Source organism: Drosophila busckii, chromosome 3R (assembly GCF_011750605.1).
Source record: "Drosophila busckii strain San Diego stock center, stock number 13000-0081.31 chromosome 3R, ASM1175060v1, whole genome shotgun sequence".
NCBI classification, from domain to species: Eukaryota; Metazoa; Arthropoda; class Insecta; order Diptera; family Drosophilidae; genus Drosophila; species Drosophila busckii.
The window spans coordinates 2,454,491-2,474,991 of record NC_046607.1 but is presented as its reverse complement, the minus strand read 5'-3'; the positions used below and the strand labels follow the sequence as shown (position 1 = coordinate 2,474,991).

General features: G+C 37.8%; 2 protein-coding genes across 5 annotated transcripts; both read right to left on the bottom strand.

The window, feature by feature from the left end:
* Positions 1-1,982: 1,982 nt before the first annotated feature.
* LOC108601714 (zinc finger protein 793) lies at positions 1,983-10,906 on the bottom strand. Of its 2 annotated transcripts, none has more exons than XM_017989631.1 (5): positions 10,052-10,906; positions 4,073-4,219; positions 2,587-3,326; positions 2,420-2,516; positions 1,983-2,363 (listed from the first exon to the last, which is right to left on the bottom strand). In XM_017989631.1, exons 1-5 carry the CDS (start codon positions 10,230-10,232, stop codon positions 2,215-2,217), a joined length of 1,314 nt encoding a protein of 437 aa, XP_017845120.1. In that variant the 5' UTR covers positions 10,233-10,906; the 3' UTR covers positions 1,983-2,214. The 2 variants fall into 2 exon arrangements, with proteins under 2 accessions (XP_017845120.1, XP_017845121.1); XM_017989632.1 differs by lacking the exon at positions 10,052-10,906 and adding an exon at positions 4,292-4,407.
* Positions 10,907-14,088: 3,182 nt separating this feature from the next.
* LOC108604340 lies at positions 14,089-19,504 on the bottom strand. Of its 3 annotated transcripts, none has more exons than XM_017993765.2 (10): positions 19,390-19,504; positions 18,056-19,039; positions 17,044-17,997; positions 16,092-16,984; positions 15,865-16,017; positions 15,392-15,804; positions 15,120-15,333; positions 14,857-15,057; positions 14,427-14,792; positions 14,089-14,363 (listed from the first exon to the last, which is right to left on the bottom strand). In XM_017993765.2, exons 1-10 carry the CDS (start codon positions 19,412-19,414, stop codon positions 14,235-14,237), a joined length of 4,332 nt encoding a protein of 1,443 aa, XP_017849254.1. In that variant the 5' UTR covers positions 19,415-19,504; the 3' UTR covers positions 14,089-14,234. The 3 variants fall into 3 exon arrangements, with proteins under 3 accessions (XP_017849254.1, XP_017849255.1, XP_017849256.1); XM_017993766.2 differs by having other exon boundaries at positions 16,092-16,981; XM_017993767.2 differs by having other exon boundaries at positions 18,056-19,153; positions 19,390-19,474.
* Positions 19,505-20,501: the final 997 nt, after the last annotated feature.

Sequence of the window (20,501 nt, the reverse complement as noted above, 5' to 3'; positions counted from 1 at the left end):
TTGGAGGCTTTATCCCTGAGTGATTTAATTTCCTTTGTTTGTCATTTATTGCATTTTTTTTTGTTTGTTTATAAACTTATTGTTTTATAATTTATAATTGATTTATACGTCTACTAAATGTAAAATCAAAAAACACCAAGTTTAAAATTTGCAATGGCATGTTGAAGGTTATTTATTTCATTATAAGCTGTCAGGCTTGTTTGGAGAAAAGTTGAAAAATGCTAATTTTACGGTTCGTGCTAATCTAAAATGTAGTACTTGTAATGAAGCGGTTTACTATTTCTTATTGCATTTTTGTGTAACTTTTGGCTAATACTTCGTTTTGTAAGTAAGTACTTTATATTGTATTTTGGGTGCTTATCTTGTTGTTTATTTAGTGAGTAGGTTTTGAAATATTTGTACTTTACTGCAAGTATGTATTTTCTTAGTTAAACAGAAAAGATTTAAAGTCTTGTATGTATTTAGCATGACAGAAATAAGTAATGAGTGCTCAAGAGATGAAGAATTGTAAACAAAATCTGAGAAATTGGCAAATGATGCAGTGTGCATAAAATTGTTATTATGTATTAACTTTTTGCACAGTGCTCATTTAGCAATTTAATGCTGATTATTTCAACAATTTGTATGCTGCTGCACTTGAGTACGTACTTCTTATAGTTTAGTATGAAGCAAATCGTATAACTATATGTGTGTATATGCTGTTAACCTAAATCGTATATGTATTCATGATTTTATGGCATTTCTTTTTGTATACCATAACTATCGATAATCTCAAAAATGCTATGTATTTGAACAGTAAATTACGTTGTCACTTGCACGAAGTGTTTGCACTTTATTTCGGTTATTGTTTTATGCCTTTTATTTTTATATTTTTCTTTTATATACACATGTATATACACATAAATATATAAGTATGTATATACATATATTTATATTTGGTATATGCACTTGATATAAAAAAATATTCTTTTGCTTTATTGACATTTTGTTATTGCATTTATTGTTATTGTTTAGCGTTCTTTCTTTCTTTCTTTTGCGATTGCGTGTAATTTCTTCAGCGTTAAGTATACATTAATATGTATGTATATCTTAAACTTTTGTGTTTTGTGTTAGGCATATTAAGTTGGCTATAGCTATGTATATATGTATATGGCTACTGTAGTATCCGTTTATGGTTAGTTCTTTTTCTTTTTAATTATTTAGTAGTTTTCAATTGATTTTTGTTTTTACGACTGGAAGTTTTGGGCATGCATCGACACGCTAGCTTGGTTACAGTTTAGTGTGATTTTTTGTATTTTGAACATTTAGTTTAAAATCTTAAAAATACATTGAAATTATTTCAAACGCTCTTGCTTTCATTCAACTGTTAAAATAAAATACAAGACTTGAAATACATATGCATGTATAGAAGTACATATGTATGTATGTAGTATATACCATTTGTCTTAAAAACATTCAATATGCGGTTCAGTTTTTTATCTTTAATGTTGCTCTCAAATCATACACATAGCTAATCGCTATTTATATGCTTTGAATAGCATTTGTCAAAAATAATAAAAAAAATGAATGAAAATTAATATAAATGCATAAGAAGCTGTGTAATAAGATTGCACAAAAGTTCTTAACATATGATCAGCTTACACTTAAAAGCTTGACATTTGCTCTTGTTATAATTTATTAATTTTGTATGCAGCAAAGATCACAGATCCTCAAAATTAACTTGAAAGCAAATATTATACTGCGCATATTAAAATTTTTGCAAAAATGCATTTTTTTAAACATTATTATTGGTTTAATTTTAATTTTTCTTTTTGTTTTTTTTATTTGTACATGTAAATTGCTATATTTTGCTTAATGTTTGTGCGAAAACTTGAAACTGAAAGAACCAAAGCTAAAGAAACATAAAATGGCGTAAACAAAATTGAACTAATACTTGGCATATATTTTATATTATATATATATTATATATATATTATGCATGTAAACTGTTTTTGTTGTACTCTATTTAGAGGGTTATTGGATTTGGATGACGCTCAGCAGGACTCCTGATAAACTCTTAAAACACATTTCATTAAAAGCAGCTCCACAAGCACTTGTCAATGATTTCGCAAATTCCAGCTGCAAAATCATTGATAATATGCTCGCTTTTCTGCTTTCATTTGTAGCATGAAATGTGTACGATTTAAGAATTTACCAAAAGTCCTTGTACGAACCTCAGGAGCCATGTAGCGAATTGTTTTGCGCATTGTTGGCGGCAGCGCCTCCGCCGCTGCCATTCACATTCTGAGCTGAGACCTCAGATTTGACGCGTCTGGCAATGTGCGATCGCGTATGCTTGCGCAAATGATCCTTGCGATAGAAGCCTGCAAAGATTTTCTCAGTGTTAGTTGCAATTGAAATTTATGCTCGACTTGCTTACCTTTGCCACACTCAATGCAGACATGTTTCTTCTCGCCGGAGTGTATAACAATGTGCAAGGTGAGCTGCTCCTTGCGCTTAAAAGACTTCATGCAGATCTATAAAAAACAATGGAGTATAATCGAATATGAGTTATGGAACTTTAAGCATAAAAATTTGTCTGCTCACATTGCACACATGTGGCCTGTCCGGTATGTGGGAGAGCTTGTGGCGGGTCAAGTGATCCTTGCGCTTGAGCGCTGCATTGCAAATGTCGCAGACAAAGCGACGCTCCACAGCATGCGAGATCACATGCTGCTCGATGAGACTACGATCCGGATAGGCCATCTGGCATTCGGGGCAACAGTAGAGTGTAGAGCCGTCCAATGCTTTAGTTTCACGAATTTCACCTGGCTTCGGTCTTGGCTTCTTCTCCTTTGGAGGTTTCTTCTTTTTGGTTTTCTTGCCGCTCGTGGTGGTGGTGGTGCCAGCAACTGCAGCATTTGTGCTGCCGACTGCTGCGGTGCTGGATACGGCGGCACCATTGCTAACTGCACCATTGGTATTACCATTGACGCCATTGGGAGCAACGCCATTGGCCAGTCCAGCGCCATTTGCATCCGTCATGTTGGTCATGTGACCACCATGATCCATGCCCACCAAGCCGCCATTATGGTGTGCCCCATTGGCGCCATTATTGCTAGGTGTTAAAGCGACACCGCCCAAAGCCAAACTGGCCAAGTTGGTGCCATTCTTAAGCACATCACCGGTGGACTCTTTCTTAATGGTTTCCGAATACTTGAGGAAGTGTTGTATGGAGATTGGCAGTGTTGCTGATAACAAATGCGATGAATAGTCGACGGTGTTGGCCGTATTAGCCAGCGTTTGCCAAGACTGATTCACATTCTGTAGGATTTGCTGATTGAGGACTGCAAATAAAAAAGTCAAAGTTAACAAAAAATGACAAGCAAGAGCAGTTCAGGCTAACGACACCCACACGCATACAATAAGGCTGTTCATGCATTATCTAATAGCTTCCTGAATAAATTTGCTGCTACGAAGTAGAAAAAACCTACCCCAACAACAAGTTACTTTGGCCTGGCAACAACAACTTTCTATGCGTGTGAGTCTCAAGTCTATTTGCCTGAAAATCCCAAGCTCTTTTCATCTCTGCCTATAACACCACGTTCCCACGCCGCCTTTAACCAATTTTACTGCCGCCAAGGACACACGATGTTGCTAGCCTGCCCATGCTTTCTTCGCCTTTCTTTGCCATTGCCCCAGGGACTATGCCCAAGTTTTGAGCTATGCTTTTAAAGTTAATGCGCCCACATGCTAAGGTGCGCTACATACATACATACATTCAATTGGCCGGAGATAAAGCCTGCTCCACTAAGTATACTATACAAAAAAAAAAAACAGTTCATCTACAAAAACCAGACATGGGGCGTAACGTGTTATAAATAACGCTGAGCCGAATTGGGGCCGAGTGCGCCCGTTTTAGGGAAACACGGGCGTAGCACACGATGAATAATGTGCGTCCTTGAAATACAGACAAACCACAAAAAATATATGGGAAATGATGAAAAAATTTACGCATATACATATGTACGCATGTATGTATGTATCCCACTTATACCCCCCACAGCTAAAGTATCTGTTGGTGCCGACTCACCTTCTTCCCGGTCACGTTCAATTTTTGGATGAATTTTACCCTTATGATCCGCCGCAGCAGCCGCATTCAAGAAATTTAGATCACTTTGTGGCTGTGAATATGGTATGGATATATTCTGACCATATTGCATATTATTGGCCGCCGAAACTGAAATTAAAAGAAAAGCCAAAATTAACGTTTAAGCAACGATAAGTTGATTATTGGAGTTTTTATATTTACACATGCTCGCATTCACCAAAATAACACAATCACAGCCTTAGTTAGCTTAGTCTACTAAATATATATGGAATTTAATGTTGTTAATTTCGCGTTATTTGTGCTGTTTTCAATGAGTTTCAGCAGCCGACGTGCTCGCAAGTACTTCAACGCACACCGACTAACGACAACTGAGAACGATGGCCTGGTCTGGTTGGACTACACAGCTGGCTTGGCTGACTGAATCGGGTGCCGGTTTGCTTGTCGGCTCACGATTTATGCTCATGCCTGTCTCTGTGTGTGTGCGTGTGTGTGTCGCGTATTAAGTAACTGCCTAACTGTCTGTCTGTGTGTGTGTTTGTGGGCAGTAACAATTTTGTTAGTAGTTGGCAACTCTGTCTGTTGACTGACATGCGTGTGTGTTGGTATTTATTGTTGTTGTTGCTGTTGTTGTTTTTGTCGCCATAGGCAGCTGGTGGGCATGTCTGACTGGCTGTCGTCGCCTCGCCTCGCCTAGCGTCTGCCAAGGCCAAATTTTGCGCCCACACACACAAGCACGCGCAAAGTGCGAGCGAGATAGCAAGACGGCACACGTGCAAGAGCTACGCATACATAGGAAAAAGGAAATTAAAATTGAAAACGCCGGCCGCCGTCGCGGCCCCAGCGACGCGCCTCAAATGTATGCTACGAATTTCTCAACAGACCTGTTAATAGTATGTGTACCTATATATGTATGTATATGTACCTATGTATGTGTATATATTATCGCCGTTGCCTTTTATACTATTCTCTTACCGGGCGCTCGTTTTTATTAATACATTTTCTGACTGTTGCCAATTGGCCCGGTTTCTTTACATTTTCCTGATATTTTCTTTACATTTATTTCCGTCTTCCTCGAGCACACTCGACGATGGTGCAAAATGTAACAAATTTCATAATAATCATATTATGTGGGTTGAAAGAGCGTTATGTCAAGGGATAAAAGCACATAACATACATATGTATGCATTTGTTTGTCTGCCAACGTTTGCTTAATAGTCCCTTTGCATAAATAAGCATATGACCTTGAGATATAATTTTGAGTTTGCACACTTTTGCTTTCTTTGTGCTTTAAGCACAGCAAATGTGAAACTAACGGAAATGCGCTAATGAACTACAATAAACTAGAATGATAGCATAAATTTATTATAATGTCCACATTCTCTTAAGTATGCAAACATATTTGCTATTAAATACATATATGAACGGTAAAGGTATAGATTCAACATACAAGACTTACAAAGAATACTTTATGAAAAAAAATCCAGAGCATTTGTAATTAATCATTTGGATTACATTAGCGCATTGACAACATTTTGGAACTGTTACAGTAAAACCAACAGTCGATAACAACAGAATTTGTTGCGGAACATATGGAATGGGACAAAGAAATTCTCAAATCTCACGCGTAAAAGACTGCTGGAAACGACAATGTTAACAATTATGAACAGAGGAAATCCTTCAAAATGTCTGAAACACTCAAATACTTATTTAAAAAAAAAAGGTTTTTAATTGGATTGTTTCATTTTTTTTACGAATTTAAAATTTCATAATGTTTATCCAACTACGGAACAGATTGGCCTTATGGAATTTACACCTAGGTGTAAATTTCGATGATAAATTCTACAAAACCATTTACAAATTTTCAAAATTTGTTTAACATAATAAAAATTAATTGTAAATTATAGCTTATGCATGGCGCTACTTGGCTTGGGCACACTTAAGTATGCCATAATACTAATCTCAGTTGGAAATGTTGAATCCGAGGAGGCAGATTTTAAACGGATAAAAGATATCCAGATTGGCACATTCTTCAAGAAATTTAAGACCTTTAAGACTAAAGTGAAAGTGTTTTAGTAAGGGAAATAAATGTACTTAATAGTGTTTTTATGTATTTATGTTCTTATTAGACCCGCTTTAAGCAGGCACCAAGTTATAATGCGGTCTCTGCGCTGTATGCTGATACGATTTATGAACAGAAACAAGAGCCCGTGACGCCTAGTGCTGCAGGATGATAAGCGGAAGAGCTACTTGCTACTCAATATATTCAATACACCAGGTCATGTTAATTTCTCTGATGAAGCTACAGCTGTTAAGTGTGTTTATAGTGCCGGTATATACATACATGCATACATAGATATGTGTGAGCGGCAGTGAAAGCGGTAAGAGCGCGCGCGCGTTACACAATATGGCGGCAGTTGACAGCTTGTTTTGGATACAAGCAAAGTGGAACAAAATGGAAAGGAATCGGTTAGGTTGGCTGGAAAATATGACGTTCGGAGACGATAGACTGTCTTCCTACTGTTAAGTGTGTTTATAGTGCCGGCATATATACATATGTATATGTATATATACTTATGTATGTATGTATGTGTGTGAGCGGCAGTGAAAGCGGTAAGAGCGCGCGCGCAACACAAAGAAAGAGCATGAGTAAAAGAGCGAAAGAGCTAGGAGGGCCATAAGAGAGTGAGAGTGAGTGGCACAACTGCAACCCCTATTGGAGTTGGGGGTTAAACGCACGAGCAATTTTTGGTAGCATGAGCTGTGGGTAGAGCGACGCGGCGCCAGTCGAATGAGTTTGAGTCATCAGTGGCCCGGCAACAATAACAATAGCTACAACAATAACTCAAACCACAAAACGCTGCTTTAAGGCTTAAAGCTTTTTCATGGCTTTTATTTTATTTGATTTTGTTTAACAGTTGCCCGCTTTTCAGAGCAACAAAGATGAGACACCATATGGGAAATGAGAAGGTTCACTCAATTACTAACACATACACATGAATGTACACATACGGGTCATTTATGTATAACATATCTAATAAAAAAATAGCTTGCAAACATATACACAATAAATAACATTCATATGTACTACGTAAACAGTAACTTAATTAATTTGTAAGAAATTTAACTTAAATGCGCAACGCTTTACTAAGCGAAAATTGCACGAGAAATGTTTGAATTATCTGCATTAATTACCAATTGAATTACAGTTCGTATATACATACATATGTATGTACATAAGTACTCTGCATGAATTTTACAATTTATGTTTTTGCTTATTTAGCCTTATGTTTAATTATAATTGCAAGCGTTTCTAACTTACGAGTGTCTACTGTATATAAAATACTTTGTCAGACTTACAAGCACGCGCATTTTTAGTGTTGCATAGCATCAGGCGCTCTGGCAATAAGGGGGTGGGTTACTCACACTCACAGACACATACTGAGTTAGGTACATAGAAGTACTTTATGTACATAAGTGCAAATTATCTTGAGGGTTGGGCTGGGAAGCGCTCTAGTGTTAAAAGCGACCCTCTTGACAAACACACGCACCACAATGTTATCGCATCCTTTCGCTTGAATGCGCCCACACCACTGACCATTTCGTTCATCATTATGCTGATCATGATCTTTAGGATCAGCGTTAAATTCTTTAGTCACACTTATGTATGCAGGCGCACACCATCCACACATACATACATATGTATGTATGTATGTTGGCTTGTATGCATTACACGCCCTCTCTATTTCTCTCCCTCTCTTTTTATTTTTTTGTGTTATAGAACAATTTCTCATTCTCAGCAGCACGCCGTCCTCTCATTCTCTTTGTTGGTTGCTGCTTATGCGGAAAAATCAATGAGCTTCAAACCATATTTTTGTCTAGGCTTTTTATTGTTTTCCACATGCCTGCTTGGCTTATCTTTAGTTGAAAAATGTAGAAGACTTTTAATAGACTTCCTCAACAATTCAAATTAGAGTATCAATATCGTATATTTTATTCAACAAAAATTGCTGCTGACTCTACAAATATGTATATTTAACTATATTTAAAATATACAATAATATATAAAACATTCATTCGATAAGAGCTGCCATCACCGACAGCAACAAATATCTATTGCTTTTCAATAGCTAACCGGCTATCTTACTAATTAGTTCAAATAACAGCCATTCTATCGGATCTGTCTGTCGATATCTCTAGCTGTGCCTCGTACACTCAGGTCTGATAAGCCAGCTGGTAAGCTAGTGAAGAAAATGCGCTTGGCGAAGGGTCGAGAGTGTATGAAGTACCTGCTGCAACACACACACAGTTTATTAGATAAAAAGCATACATACACATGCAGACGGGCACACGCATAGACACATTTTCCTGTTGTTGTTCAAACGCAGGTAAAAAAGGTAAAAAAATTGAAATAAAATAAAACGTTAAACTGGAAATGTAATGCGTACAACTGAAAAGACGGGGATCAATGAACTATGCGAACACAGTGGCAGCTGGACAACAGTTTGAGTTACAGTCTGGGTATGGTTTGCCAGTGTTGTTTCTTTATTTAGCAATAAATAAGGTGTAATTATAGATTATGAAATGCGGTGAGACTGCATCTCGTTATATAAGTGAATGCAACTAATTAGAATAGATACGTAATCGAAGATGGGTGTTGTTGCTAATGAAAGCTTTTATGCCTCCAATGTTCGGACTTGGTGAGGGGTTGAAATAGGACGCACCCTGCTACCAAATAGAAAAATTGCAGCTTTGGCTAGAGGAAGTCAGTGCAATTAAAAAAGCAGCGACGCTTCCTCACACGAGGGTTGGGGTTGAAAACTGCGCACGCACACACATACAGCAAATACAAAAAACCCAAACTCCCCCGTTTAATTGTATTTCTATGTGTGCGTTTGCTTGTGTGTACGTTGAGTAGCTAACGACAAAAACCCACCCCCAAAGCCAGAACCAAAGTGAAATGCAGCAAATTCAAAAGTTATTTGAGTTCATTGCATTTTCAAGCGAAGCTAAGCAACAACAAGAGCCTAGTACACACACACACACAAACACACGCGCAGTCATCAAAACAGGGGGTGGGTGGTAATGACTCAAAACATAGCGCAGAAGTAGAAAAAAAACGCAACGTAAGGCAGCAGAAACAACAACAAAAATTATTATATTCGGTTATGATGACAGCAGCGAGCTCTTCGATTGCACTAAATATGTGTGTCGGGTGGGTTATAAAACCTATACAGAGCAGAAATATAGTTTTTCTTAGGCAAACTATTAAACTCTGAATTTATTAGGAATACATATTTTGTGATAATATATAATAATAATGATATGATCTATCATGTTAAACACCTAATATAATTATAAATATTATAATATTTGTTTGTTATTCATAAAATAAATGTTTGCACTTTATGACATTTTTAATTATTTTATCAGGTGGCAGCTCTCCTTCCATAGTCGGATTATTGATGAATGCATTTTTTTGTTTTGCTTTGAACTAGTTCTCTGAACGAAAGACTGATACTGATCATGTCGCCTCTCTCTAACAAATGGCATGTCGTATACGAACGGAGCTAAGCAATAAAACAGATGAAAAAAAAAAAAACTGGATTGTTATACTCTTATATGCACACACTCCATTGATCCTACGCTCTCTTCTAAAGAAACGAAGGCAAAGAAAACGTGAAAGAAACGTTTATATTATTCTAGTTTTATTTTACATAACTAAAAGGCCACAAACGACATATTGTAGGGAAAAAGAAAAACGTTAACGTTGTGTGTGCTGTTGACGCCAGCCGCGGCAGTGGCAGTAGAAGCAGGCAAAAATAAATCGATAAAAATAAAATAAGTTTTTTTTTGTGATTATGTTGTACATACAAACACACACACACACACTCACAGCGCGCATTTATTTACATGCATATGTATGTACATACATATGTACATACATATATTATTTTTACTTACCGTTGGGCACATTCTGATTGAAATGATTGCCATTGGTCTGATAGCGCTGCACATGATTATCTGATCCCGCTGCAGCGTTTACAGGCGGCGTCCCAAATGCGCCTGGGGTTTGTGCATCAAATTTAGCGGCAAATTGATGGATGCCTGAGAAGGGGCCACCAAACGCTGAGAAATTCATCATAACAGATTTAGGCTGCTAGAAGGCTTTACACATATAGCATGTGCATCCAAACTCACACACACACAAGCACACACACTCACTTTCACAACAGGAGCCGTTGGCAGCCTGTGTGAGCGTTGACCGTTTGCAGACTTCGGGGAAGCGCTACTTAAACTCAATTCTATGACGCTTTTTCTGAACTTGTGTAACACTTTCGCTTTTCTGGTTTATTTTGATTATTTTAATTTGCACACACAGACCAACAATAGCAGTTACTATGCGTTGAGCCTGCAAAACAGAAAACACGATCGAAACTTGAAGAAGCAGAAGCAAAAACAGAAACAGGCTGGCAGGCAGGCGATGACGATTGACGATGACGATGACTATGCGGCGTTTTTAAACAGTGGGTGGCTGTTGTTGTTGTTTTTTTTGTTGTTATTGTAGCTGCTTTTGTTGTTGTTGGTGGGGGTTGGTTCACTATGTATGTAGAAGCGCGCGCATTTGTATGCAGCGCTTTGCTTTTTGGGGGTAGCAAAATGTACAACTTTCAATTTCGCTTAAACTAAACACACACACACACAGAGGCACGCACAGCACACCAGCGGGAGCGAAGGCGACGAGGACAATGAACAACAGCAACAATAAAATAATGTCGAATCGGCGAAACACACGCTTACGGCAACCGGCTCGTCGAGGCTCCGGCAACAAACTAAAGTAACATTACAATTTACATTTACATTTGCTTAGCACTGGGGCAGGCAACAGCAAGCAGCGACAGAGGCAGCGCAGCTCTCTTTTTATACACTTTGTTAATTCAAAAGTGCGCAAAGGTATTACCAGAGTGATCACACATGTGTAACGGGAGGAGCTTATAGTATATGCAAATAAGTACATATGTCATGGTATATTATTGATCGGTAAGAGAAGAGCTTTTTTGACTCGAAATTGTTGCTTCTTCCATCAATGGAAAATTGTATTCTGAATCTTGGCCACCTATTATATCGTGTCTTTGTTTTCCTGAGCAGTGGTGAATTGCAGTCCTGGAACAATCCACCAGAGCGCACTAACATTAGCCATGTCTTTCACGAGAAAGGTGTGCCGCTAATGAATGAAAAGTAAACTTTGCCAAACCACCCAACTATACAAAAAAAAAACTACACAAGTTATAGTAGTAGTATTTACTTATCATAAATTTATTTTGAGGCAAGGCTTTAAAGCATAGTATTTTTGCTTTTCAGCTGATGCAATCTATATGTACATATGCTCTAAACAAAGTGTATATCACAGTTGACTGCACCTCACGCTTTTTTGTATTAGTTTGTGTTCATACATCTCTATATATACATACATACATTCATACATGTGCGCTGCTTTGAGGGTGGATGTTTTTCCACTTCTTTGGAAAACTGTGCGTTTATTTGTAGACGCTGCAGTGTGCTTAGATTAAGGCACATGACGCCTTTATATTCAAGAGCAACAATATATAAATCTAAATTATTTTAAAGCAAGTACAACATTTGTAATAATAAATTTCATGTGATAATTAAATTAAAAAAAACGAAGGAAATATATGTAGGACATTTGAAATTCGGTAATGCTTAACCAGAAACAAGCATACAGCCTGCTTTGTTTTTGTGTTTTATTTGGTTTTCCAACATTTGGGGTTGTGTAGCCTGGCCAGTGCATTACATAGATATACATACGCATACATACATATACATATGTATGTATGTATATCTTTTGTATGCACGCGTGTGTATGTGAGTATCTGATGCTGCTGCTAGCGACGCTGTGTTAATGAAAGTGAGTGCAGCATCAGCACTTGTTTCTGTATGCGTGAGTTCTGAGTCTCTCTCCAGCTGAAAGTGTTTAATAGATATAGCAGATGCCCTACAATGAGCTGTACGAAATAGAGTACAAAGAATGCATAGGATGATGAAAAATGCAAGTGCAAGAGACAATTTTTTTTTTTTAATATTTTTTGGATTCAATTCATAAAATTTCGGAGATTGCTACTTTAGAGTTGAACAATTTTTAATTTTTTGGAATATTTATGTACATATGCTGTTCTTGCTTGCAGTCTTTTGAGGGTTGGAGTTTGTGACTTCCAAGCGTTCTTTTTACCTCGTATTCTCTTTCGCCTCGCTCACACTCTCTTTGAATGCAATGCTTTGTTTAGCTTGATTTCAGAGCTCTTATTGTTACACATGTTTATCTTTAATTTGTATGCATATTTTCCAATTATGCATTTTGCTGTACATAAGAAAAGATGCATGCCTGCATACATATGTAAGTGCATAGCATGCACACATTTGCAAATCATGTTTTGTTTCTTATTTAGTTTTTATACATTTTACTTTTTTTTTAAGGCCTTTATGATTATTATATAATGGATAAGAAAGAACTCCGGTCAAGAGCTATATACATATACATACATATGTACATATATGTATGTATATACATACATACATAAATCCCAGCCTAATAAGAATGCACCTCCTCTAGATGGATAATTTAATCATTGCACATTGTTTATCGCTCGATAAAGTTAACTAATTAGATTATTCTTAATGAAGAATTTCGGAGCAAGAATTACTTCATTTAAGCAACTCAATTCATATACAATCATTGAAATAAAATGTAAACTTTTATTTAAGGACATTTTATAATCCCCATACACCAACCTCAACAATCTCCGTTTTATTTATATACATATATGTTTATATGTATATACATAAGTATATATGTATGTACATGTGCGTAACTATATACTCATACTAATTAGTTGGATGCGAATTGTTTTTCCCATCTATGGCTATGGTAAGGTAAACCCCCAGCTTGAGTCCCCATTCTATACCCTTTAAAAATGTCGGGAGTCACCACTCAACGAGCTTAGCGATGAAATAAAAATGCCTCACTATCAAGTTTATGCATTTTATTAATTATTATGAGCCTTTTCTAGATGTTTTCATACAGCTTAAAGCATTTTTAGGCATGATATACTGTTCAGGAGTGTTGGAGCTTAAGCATGGATAATTGAAAATTTGTACACAATCGATTTTAAGGACCATAGTTGCATGCTTTTATCATAGATATATTGTTGGGTTTTACATTTTATTTGGCAAATCATAGGTACGAATTCTATTTGTGCTTTCTACGTACATACGTATCAATTTAATTAAGCTTTAATGTTAAGGCATTTTGAGTGTGTTGGAAACTGTTAGAAAACATCAGAAGTAACCTTTGATATATATATTGTATTTAGATATAAATATTGTTAAATACTTTGTTATGTTATTTTCCCATTCGAGCATACAAGAATCGTACAATTAGTTTTTCCAATATATTTATGTATGTATATATGTATATGTTGGTTAATAAAAATATCCTTTGATTATATAAATATATTTGATTACATTGAAGTGTTAATAGATTTGCTAACAATCTTCTTGGTTTGGTTTTCATTTAACGAATTCTTACAAAATATTTTTTTCGTTTTTATTTGTATATTTCAATAAAATAATTTACAAATAGTAAAGCCTTGGGATTTTATTTTCTTTTTTGTGCAATATACTACACTGTGTTTCTAAAAAAGTCAAAACTTAAGGTACAATTAACAAAACATTTGTACATTTGCGCATGAGTATATAGAACGTAACTAAACTTTAAAGCAAGATTAATTAAGACAACAATTTCTCAACTTAAAAGTTAATATCACAAAAAATTATATACAAGCATATGTAACGTGGCAAATAAGCAAAAAACATTAATAAATTATGCATATTTATCAAGGTGAATGTTCAGTTTACATGTCATAATAGGAAATAATTAACTAGATAATTGTGAGTAATTTCTTTTATATATATAAAGAGTGAGATATTTCTTGACTGTTTTTAAAGCAATTTTGCTAGAGTATTACAATTAAATATTTAGCTGAACATGGACACAAGCTAATGTCAGTTTACCCATTCAAAGCAAAATATATTATTACATATGTTTACTTTAATTAGATTAGTTGCGCGTTTATAGTGGGTAGCCCAGGGCAGCAGTTAGAAGCGGCTCCCAAGCACGATTAATGTCCAAGTAGAGCATTGTGCACTTTTCGGCGAGGGGTTCCTCATCATCCATTATAGTTATAGGGAAGAGATCATTCTGTTAATAATAAAATATTAGGTATTGTTGCTAAGTTTTCATTTGTTGATATCGATTACGCACATTTTTGGCTTGCCAAAGTTGTTCTAATAGGCGCATAAAGCGTTGCATTTCCATGCTGCTGGAGAAGAATATAATCAAATCATCTAGACTCTCTAATGGCGCCTCCTGACAAGAGAACTCTAGTATGCACCACCAGGTCTCACTATGCGAAGGAATTTTAATGCCAGTCATTGCCTTAATATCTGCACACGTCAGTATTTCTAGGCCAGAGTTTCGGCCATATACGCTGCTCATATTTTTTGACTGTCCAACTGTTACAGTGCTGGGCTTATCCTGCGTATCCAGCAACTGTTTTGTGGGTGTGGAGTTTAGCGAAGAAGAATAGCGTAGAGGGCCTCGCGTCGGAGTGCTCATTGTGGAGCTTAACTAAACATTTGTATGGAATAAAATTTAAGAAGACAATTTATTAGATTAACGCTGCGACTCTTACCAAACTACTGGTTTCAAAGATGCACAACATTTCCTCCTCACGTAAGAGCTGTTTAGGTTCTGGTGTCGAAATTATTGTTTCCTTCTGCTTGTTGAGCTGACGCAATGGTGCAGCGAAATCCTCGCGCAAGGTTATTAGATGATTCTGTGTTATAATTAAGGTGCAACCCAGTGCCTTATGACGCTCCTGAAGTTCAAAGAGCTGAAAGTTTATTAAAACGAAATCTGTAAGCTGTAAACCTAAAATTTATCAGATTTACTTACACCACTGGCTGATTGTAGTAACGCCTGCAGCCATTCCGAAGCCACATATTCATCTGGCGCTGCCATTTGCAGTAGTTCACCCTTTAGCATGATCTCAAAGCAATGCGGGCGTGCGGACCTAACCGAGCGTCTTGCGCCTTGACACTCTGCCAGAGCCATGGCCCAGCTGGGCAGTTTCTGTGTGGAGTCGTTAAACATGTATAGCACGCCAGCTCTGAAGATGATTAAAAATATTGCAATCAGGGCCTAATCTTAATCTCAAGTCAACTTACTTTAACAAAAAGTAACCAGGTTGCCAGCTTAGTTTAGCCGCTGCAGATGCACTTGCTGTTTCCTTAATGCGTCGATGCATTAGAAAACCTTTAATGTGCGGACCAAGAGGTTCTTCTTCGCCAGGCAAACCCATACCCAAGGCGCCACCAGCTGGCACATTGACCACTGCGTAGAACATCCAATTTTCATCTTTGCTCACACAGCTATTGGCACGCACAAAGTCCTGCAACGGTGCCAAATGTTCCATTGTCAATTGCCCAACGGCTGGCAATGCCAAAAAGCCGCTGCGACGCGCACAAAGTTCCAAATTAGCTACTAGTGCATCTGCTGAATATGGACCGCCGGCAAGCAACACTTGCTGCATGTCCCGCATGCTATTACTAAGCAACACCGTATTGCCAAATGGACCCATCTATAAAAGCAAATTTGTAATTTAACCACTTATGAAAAATGTTGATTTTTGTCAACTTGCCAATATGACATCCAAGTCTTTATAGGCCAGCACAAATTTGGCGCACAGGCAATTGCGCACCAAATCTGTCACATAAAGTTTTGAGTCAGTTAGAAGCACCAGTACTGGCGTCATGAAGCCCTCGTGACTGTATCCAGTATATAGCTTAAATACCTAAAAACATTAAAAAAATTGAAATTATTTTTAAATGCTTAATATAAGAGAAAAATAATATTAATAATATTTACCTTGAGCAGCTGCTCGTTCGGATCATGAAAGATAGACAAATGTTTGCCTGTGAAAATGTCAATAGATATTTCGCCTATGCCCAGCTCAAAGCGTGAACCATTACCAGGCAAATCAGAGTCGAGGCCAACGGCAAGTTCGCGACGCGGCGAATTCGCGCCTGACATTTCTATTTCCATGGCTATCTCAGCATTCAAATCATCAATTAACTCATAATTTTTCGGGCATACGCCTCGCACATAAAGATTTGAGGCAAGCAATTTTTGTTCGCTGCGCAATTTGTCCGTAAAGAAATCATTTTTTCTAATGGAGGATTCAAGAATTTTCTTTTGTGTAACATTGCGCAAAAAGCGATTGATTAATGATGTTTTTGCTGCTGTCGCTGGCGGTTTCAATAGTTGAGCATAGTCCAAATCCGCGTAATCGACTATCACCAGATCGCTCTCTGTGCTTGGCCTATCATTGGCTGTATCTGTGGTAGTGGTTATGGTCAAGATATCATCAAATTCTTCGCTTAAAATTGTGCTCTGAGAGTTGCGTCCGCTGCCACCTGGGCCACTAAGACTAGGCCGTGCTCCCAAATAGCAACTTGGACTATGCAGACTACGACTATGTTCTTGACGTGTATCGCCATAACGTGGCGGCATCAAGGCCTGACGCTGCCCAGCTTTTTTTAAGGGTGATGATAAATGACGTGACTGTCGCTCCACATTGCTCAACGGATTTGGAGCTTGCACTTTGTTGTAAGAGTTTGAATTGGAATTGGTGTTATTGCTAATAGAGCTAAGCTCGGATATGGTGGATGAAGAGTTGGTTGTGGATAACTTGCAAGGAAATGAAGGTTGCTGTTGCTGCGGTGGCAGCTGCTGTGATGACGCCTTAGACATTTTAGCTGCTGTGGGGATACATATACATTAGAAACTCAACAGAGTACAATCGTATAAGCTAACTTACCAAAATAACTATCAGTGGCTGCCTGCTGTTGTTGCTGCTGCTGCTGCTCCTGTTTTTGTTGCTGATGCTTCTCAGCTGTGCTGCTGCTGGCAGAGCTTTCCTTAAGAGTGCGAAAAAAGTTGCTAAATGTCTTTGCTAAGGGCGCATCCATGAACGAACTGCGAGCTTGATTTGCTGGCTGTGCAATAGGCGTATTCCGTTCAAGTAGACTTGCCACACTGCTACTGCTGGGTTGTGGCAGCGACATGGACAGAGTACACTGTGTTTGTGGTGCGCTGGTCTCATAGGATACACCTGTGTGCTCAAAGACCGTGCTCTCGCAGTTGATAATAAATTTACTGCGAAATTCATGCGCTGTACTCATGGCTGATGTTTCATTATCAAACTCGTGCTGGCGCTGCAGCACATGTTGTGATTGCTTAAGATCCACAGGCGATGCCTCTGCAGAGCTGCCTGACTCATCATTTTTGCGACGCAGCTGTTCATCCACATTATGCACAAACTTTTTAATACCCTGCGACTGTTTACTGCCATCGAGACTTTTGCTAAGAAATGGCTTAGGTTTAAGCGGTGGTGATTCCGGGGACTGGTTTTGGCAAGCCGGCTTAGGCTTGTGCTCTGGTGTCTGCTCCAGCTCAGGCACACACTCTACAACAGCTTGTAGATCCTCAGAGCCCTCGGGCACACCACGTTCCGGCAACCGCATGGTAAATATACTCTTCAACGAACCAAATATCATTTTACTGCTGTTATCTAGCAGCTGATGTTTGATGTCGTGCACATTGAACTTTTTAACGCGCTCATTAAGGTCCTGCTCCTGAATGATGTTTGTGTGTCTTTTAGTTTTCTTCAAGCAACTCGACTTGGGCTTCTTTTCTTTGTTCCAAACGGATTTGTGCTGGGGACTGTCGCCGGCATCGCCAATGCTTGGCTCCGAGTAATAACAGTTGTTACCTGTTATAAAAATAATTAAATTAGTTGACTGTGCTTGAATATATGTTTATATGCTTACCAATTAGATTATTGTTAGCGCTATTCATTCCAATGCAATCGCATGAGCTGCTCTTTGCCTGTTCATACTGCTTGCGACTGGATTGCGAGTTTGAGTTTTTGTCCTGCTCATCTGAGTCTAGGCTGGAGTTTGAACTGCTGCAGGCGCAACGGTAAAGCAGCTGCTCATCGCTTGGCTTATCAGCTGATTGAGGAACATATTCAAATACACCCGAGTTGTCATATTTCAGACCAGCTGGTTCATTGGTATCATAAATATCTGTATTTCCATAGTCTAAAACATCCGAGCAGGCATTGCGATAAACCAGACGACGATTGTGACCCACCTGGCCGCTTTCTTCGGTGTCGGCAGTGTCTCTGCCAACACCACTTAGCTCAGTAGGAGCCTGGACGCGCTCACGCTCAGCACACCACGAATACCGTCCAGCAGCACCGGCCACGCCCGCTGAGTTACTGCCTACTATGGCTAATTTGCGTCCGTTTTTATATGTTATAAACCCATGCTCTATGTGAATATTGTCAGTTCGTGTATTTTTGAGTATATCCTCGTGAAAGGATACGCGCTTCTTTGGAGCTTTTGGAGTGGATGAAGTTTTGTGTACCTTACGCCTGTACACAATCTTTTCGCCTGCCTCAAAAGTAGAGCAAGTGCTGGTAGTCATTGTCTCCTCTGTTGCCACATTCAAGTTGGAGTCCACTGCTTGTTGGCAAAGTGCAATTGCCCTGAGTGGCTCGTCGTACTCCACACCTAGCTGCGAAGTGATTGAATCAATCATCACATCGCTGTTTTCTGAGTCCATCATTTGCACGCCCGAATCACTGGGAGTGGTGTCCTCCAATGTGCTGCTGCTGTTCATGCTTGAACTCATCTTGTCAATACTCGGCGAAACCTTATTGCACAGGTTGTTGTTGACTTTGGGCTGCAGCGGTGACTCCATTACGACATCATAGACAAATTGAGTTTGTTTTTCCAGCACCAGTATCTCTGGTAAGCAAAGTTTTTCTTTTATAAAACTCGGATAGTTCCAGGTTTAAAGTAAAAGTGCAAGCCTTTTGATCAGTAATTTCTCAAATAAACAAGTAGCCAATTATGAACACGCTTTAACGACAAGAGAATAAATCTTTATTTTTTTTTTTAATTTTCAGATTTTTGTTTGTATAATTTTCTATGCTTGCAAATAATCAATACAAACTGCACTGCGCACCATAGCCGCATCACGTCACTGCAACAAAGAAATACGAACGACCCCTGACCCCCCTCCAACACAAATTTTACAATCGTTACTAGAATACCAGCAAATAAAACTTACTGGCGGCAAAATTTCATCAACTCACCTTCAATTTGTTGGGCAAACTCCATGCTAAATGTGGGAAACACACTTATATTAAATATGTATTGCTAAGTTAACGGTAAACACAATTTTAGCTACCATTAGTTACATTTTTAAAATGCGAAACAAATCGATGGTAAAACTTGTAATCAGTGCTGCCAAAAAGTTAAGGGTGAAAATTGCTAGAAATAGCTAAAAGAGAATATTAAATAACAGCTAAAGCTGCTAGTTTATTTTAAACAATTTTAACTGAAGTAAATATAAACATAAAGCAGAACATACATATAAAATATTCTCTTTCTTTCTTTATATTTTGAATGCGTGGCAAAATCATCTTCTGAAAGGCCTTTTACGTCATTATATACATTAATATTGTATAATATTGTAATATTATGTTTTAAGTTATATAACACTTTCGTGGAGCTTAAAGAAGCTTACAACATTTGCAGTAGCAGCAATTGGCTTTCGTTGTTTCTGTTCAACTGTATCCTCCTTTAATCCGAAAATGCATAGTTTTGCAAATGCAAAATAACTAAATCTGGCTATAGAATTGCTAAAATCACAACACTATCCGGTCTCTGACACCCTCAGTGCTAGTGCTGCCAGGTGTCGAGGTGTATTAAATAGTTCAGAATTGCTGGCCAGATATAATGCAGATAAATGCGAAATTCTATTTAATACTATGTACTAAATTGCGCTTGCTGTTATCATTCGTCATTACAACTAGCTATTAACATCTGGCAGCTCACCCACCCAGCTGTTTTTCAAATAATATGGCAGCGCCAGTTTATTAACAACAGGTTAACAAACTTGGCGCACTTTTTAAGCAAATTTTTAAATATGCATTTATAGAGAAATCATTTAGCTTTTAACCGAGTCAATTTACAAGTTAATTTATTTATGTTCTTTTTTTTTAATTACATTACATTACTCTTCTATGATAATTGCTGCTCTCTGCTCTCTGTTTATATGTTTTTTCTTTGTGATAGCTTTTAAAAAGTCAAGGCTTAAAAAAATGCACACCAGGTATGTCAGTCGGCTCTTTTCTTGTTTTCACATTTACATGTAACTGTCAGTTTGAAAAGTGAAATAGCAAAAGAAAGAAATACCAATGAG

What these genes read in the sequence shown, in the direction of transcription:
- LOC108601714 (XM_017989631.1), bottom strand. Translation starts at nt 10,232, where the DNA reads ATGATGAATTTCTCAGCGTTTGGTGGCCCCTTCTCAGGCATCCATCAA. An exon ending in CAATCAGAATGTGCCCAACG is followed by an intron (nt 4,220 to 10,051) that starts GTAAGTAAAAAT and finishes TTTTAATTTCAG; the next exon opens with TTTCGGCGGCCAATAATATG. An exon ending in CTGCATTGAGTGTGGCAAAG is followed by an intron (nt 2,364 to 2,419) that starts GTAAGCAAGTCG and finishes AAATCTTTGCAG; the next exon opens with GCTTCTATCGCAAGGATCAT.
- LOC108604340 (XM_017993765.2), bottom strand. Translation starts at nt 19,414, where the DNA reads ATGGAGTTTGCCCAACAAATTGAAG. An exon ending in AAGACTTGGATGTCATATTG is followed by an intron (nt 15,805 to 15,864) that starts GCAAGTTGACAA and finishes TTGCTTTTATAG; the next exon opens with ATGGGTCCATTTGGCAATAC. An exon ending in TACTACAATCAGCCAGTGGT is followed by an intron (nt 15,058 to 15,119) that starts GTAAGTAAATCT and finishes ATAAACTTTCAG; the next exon opens with CTCTTTGAACTTCAGGAGCG.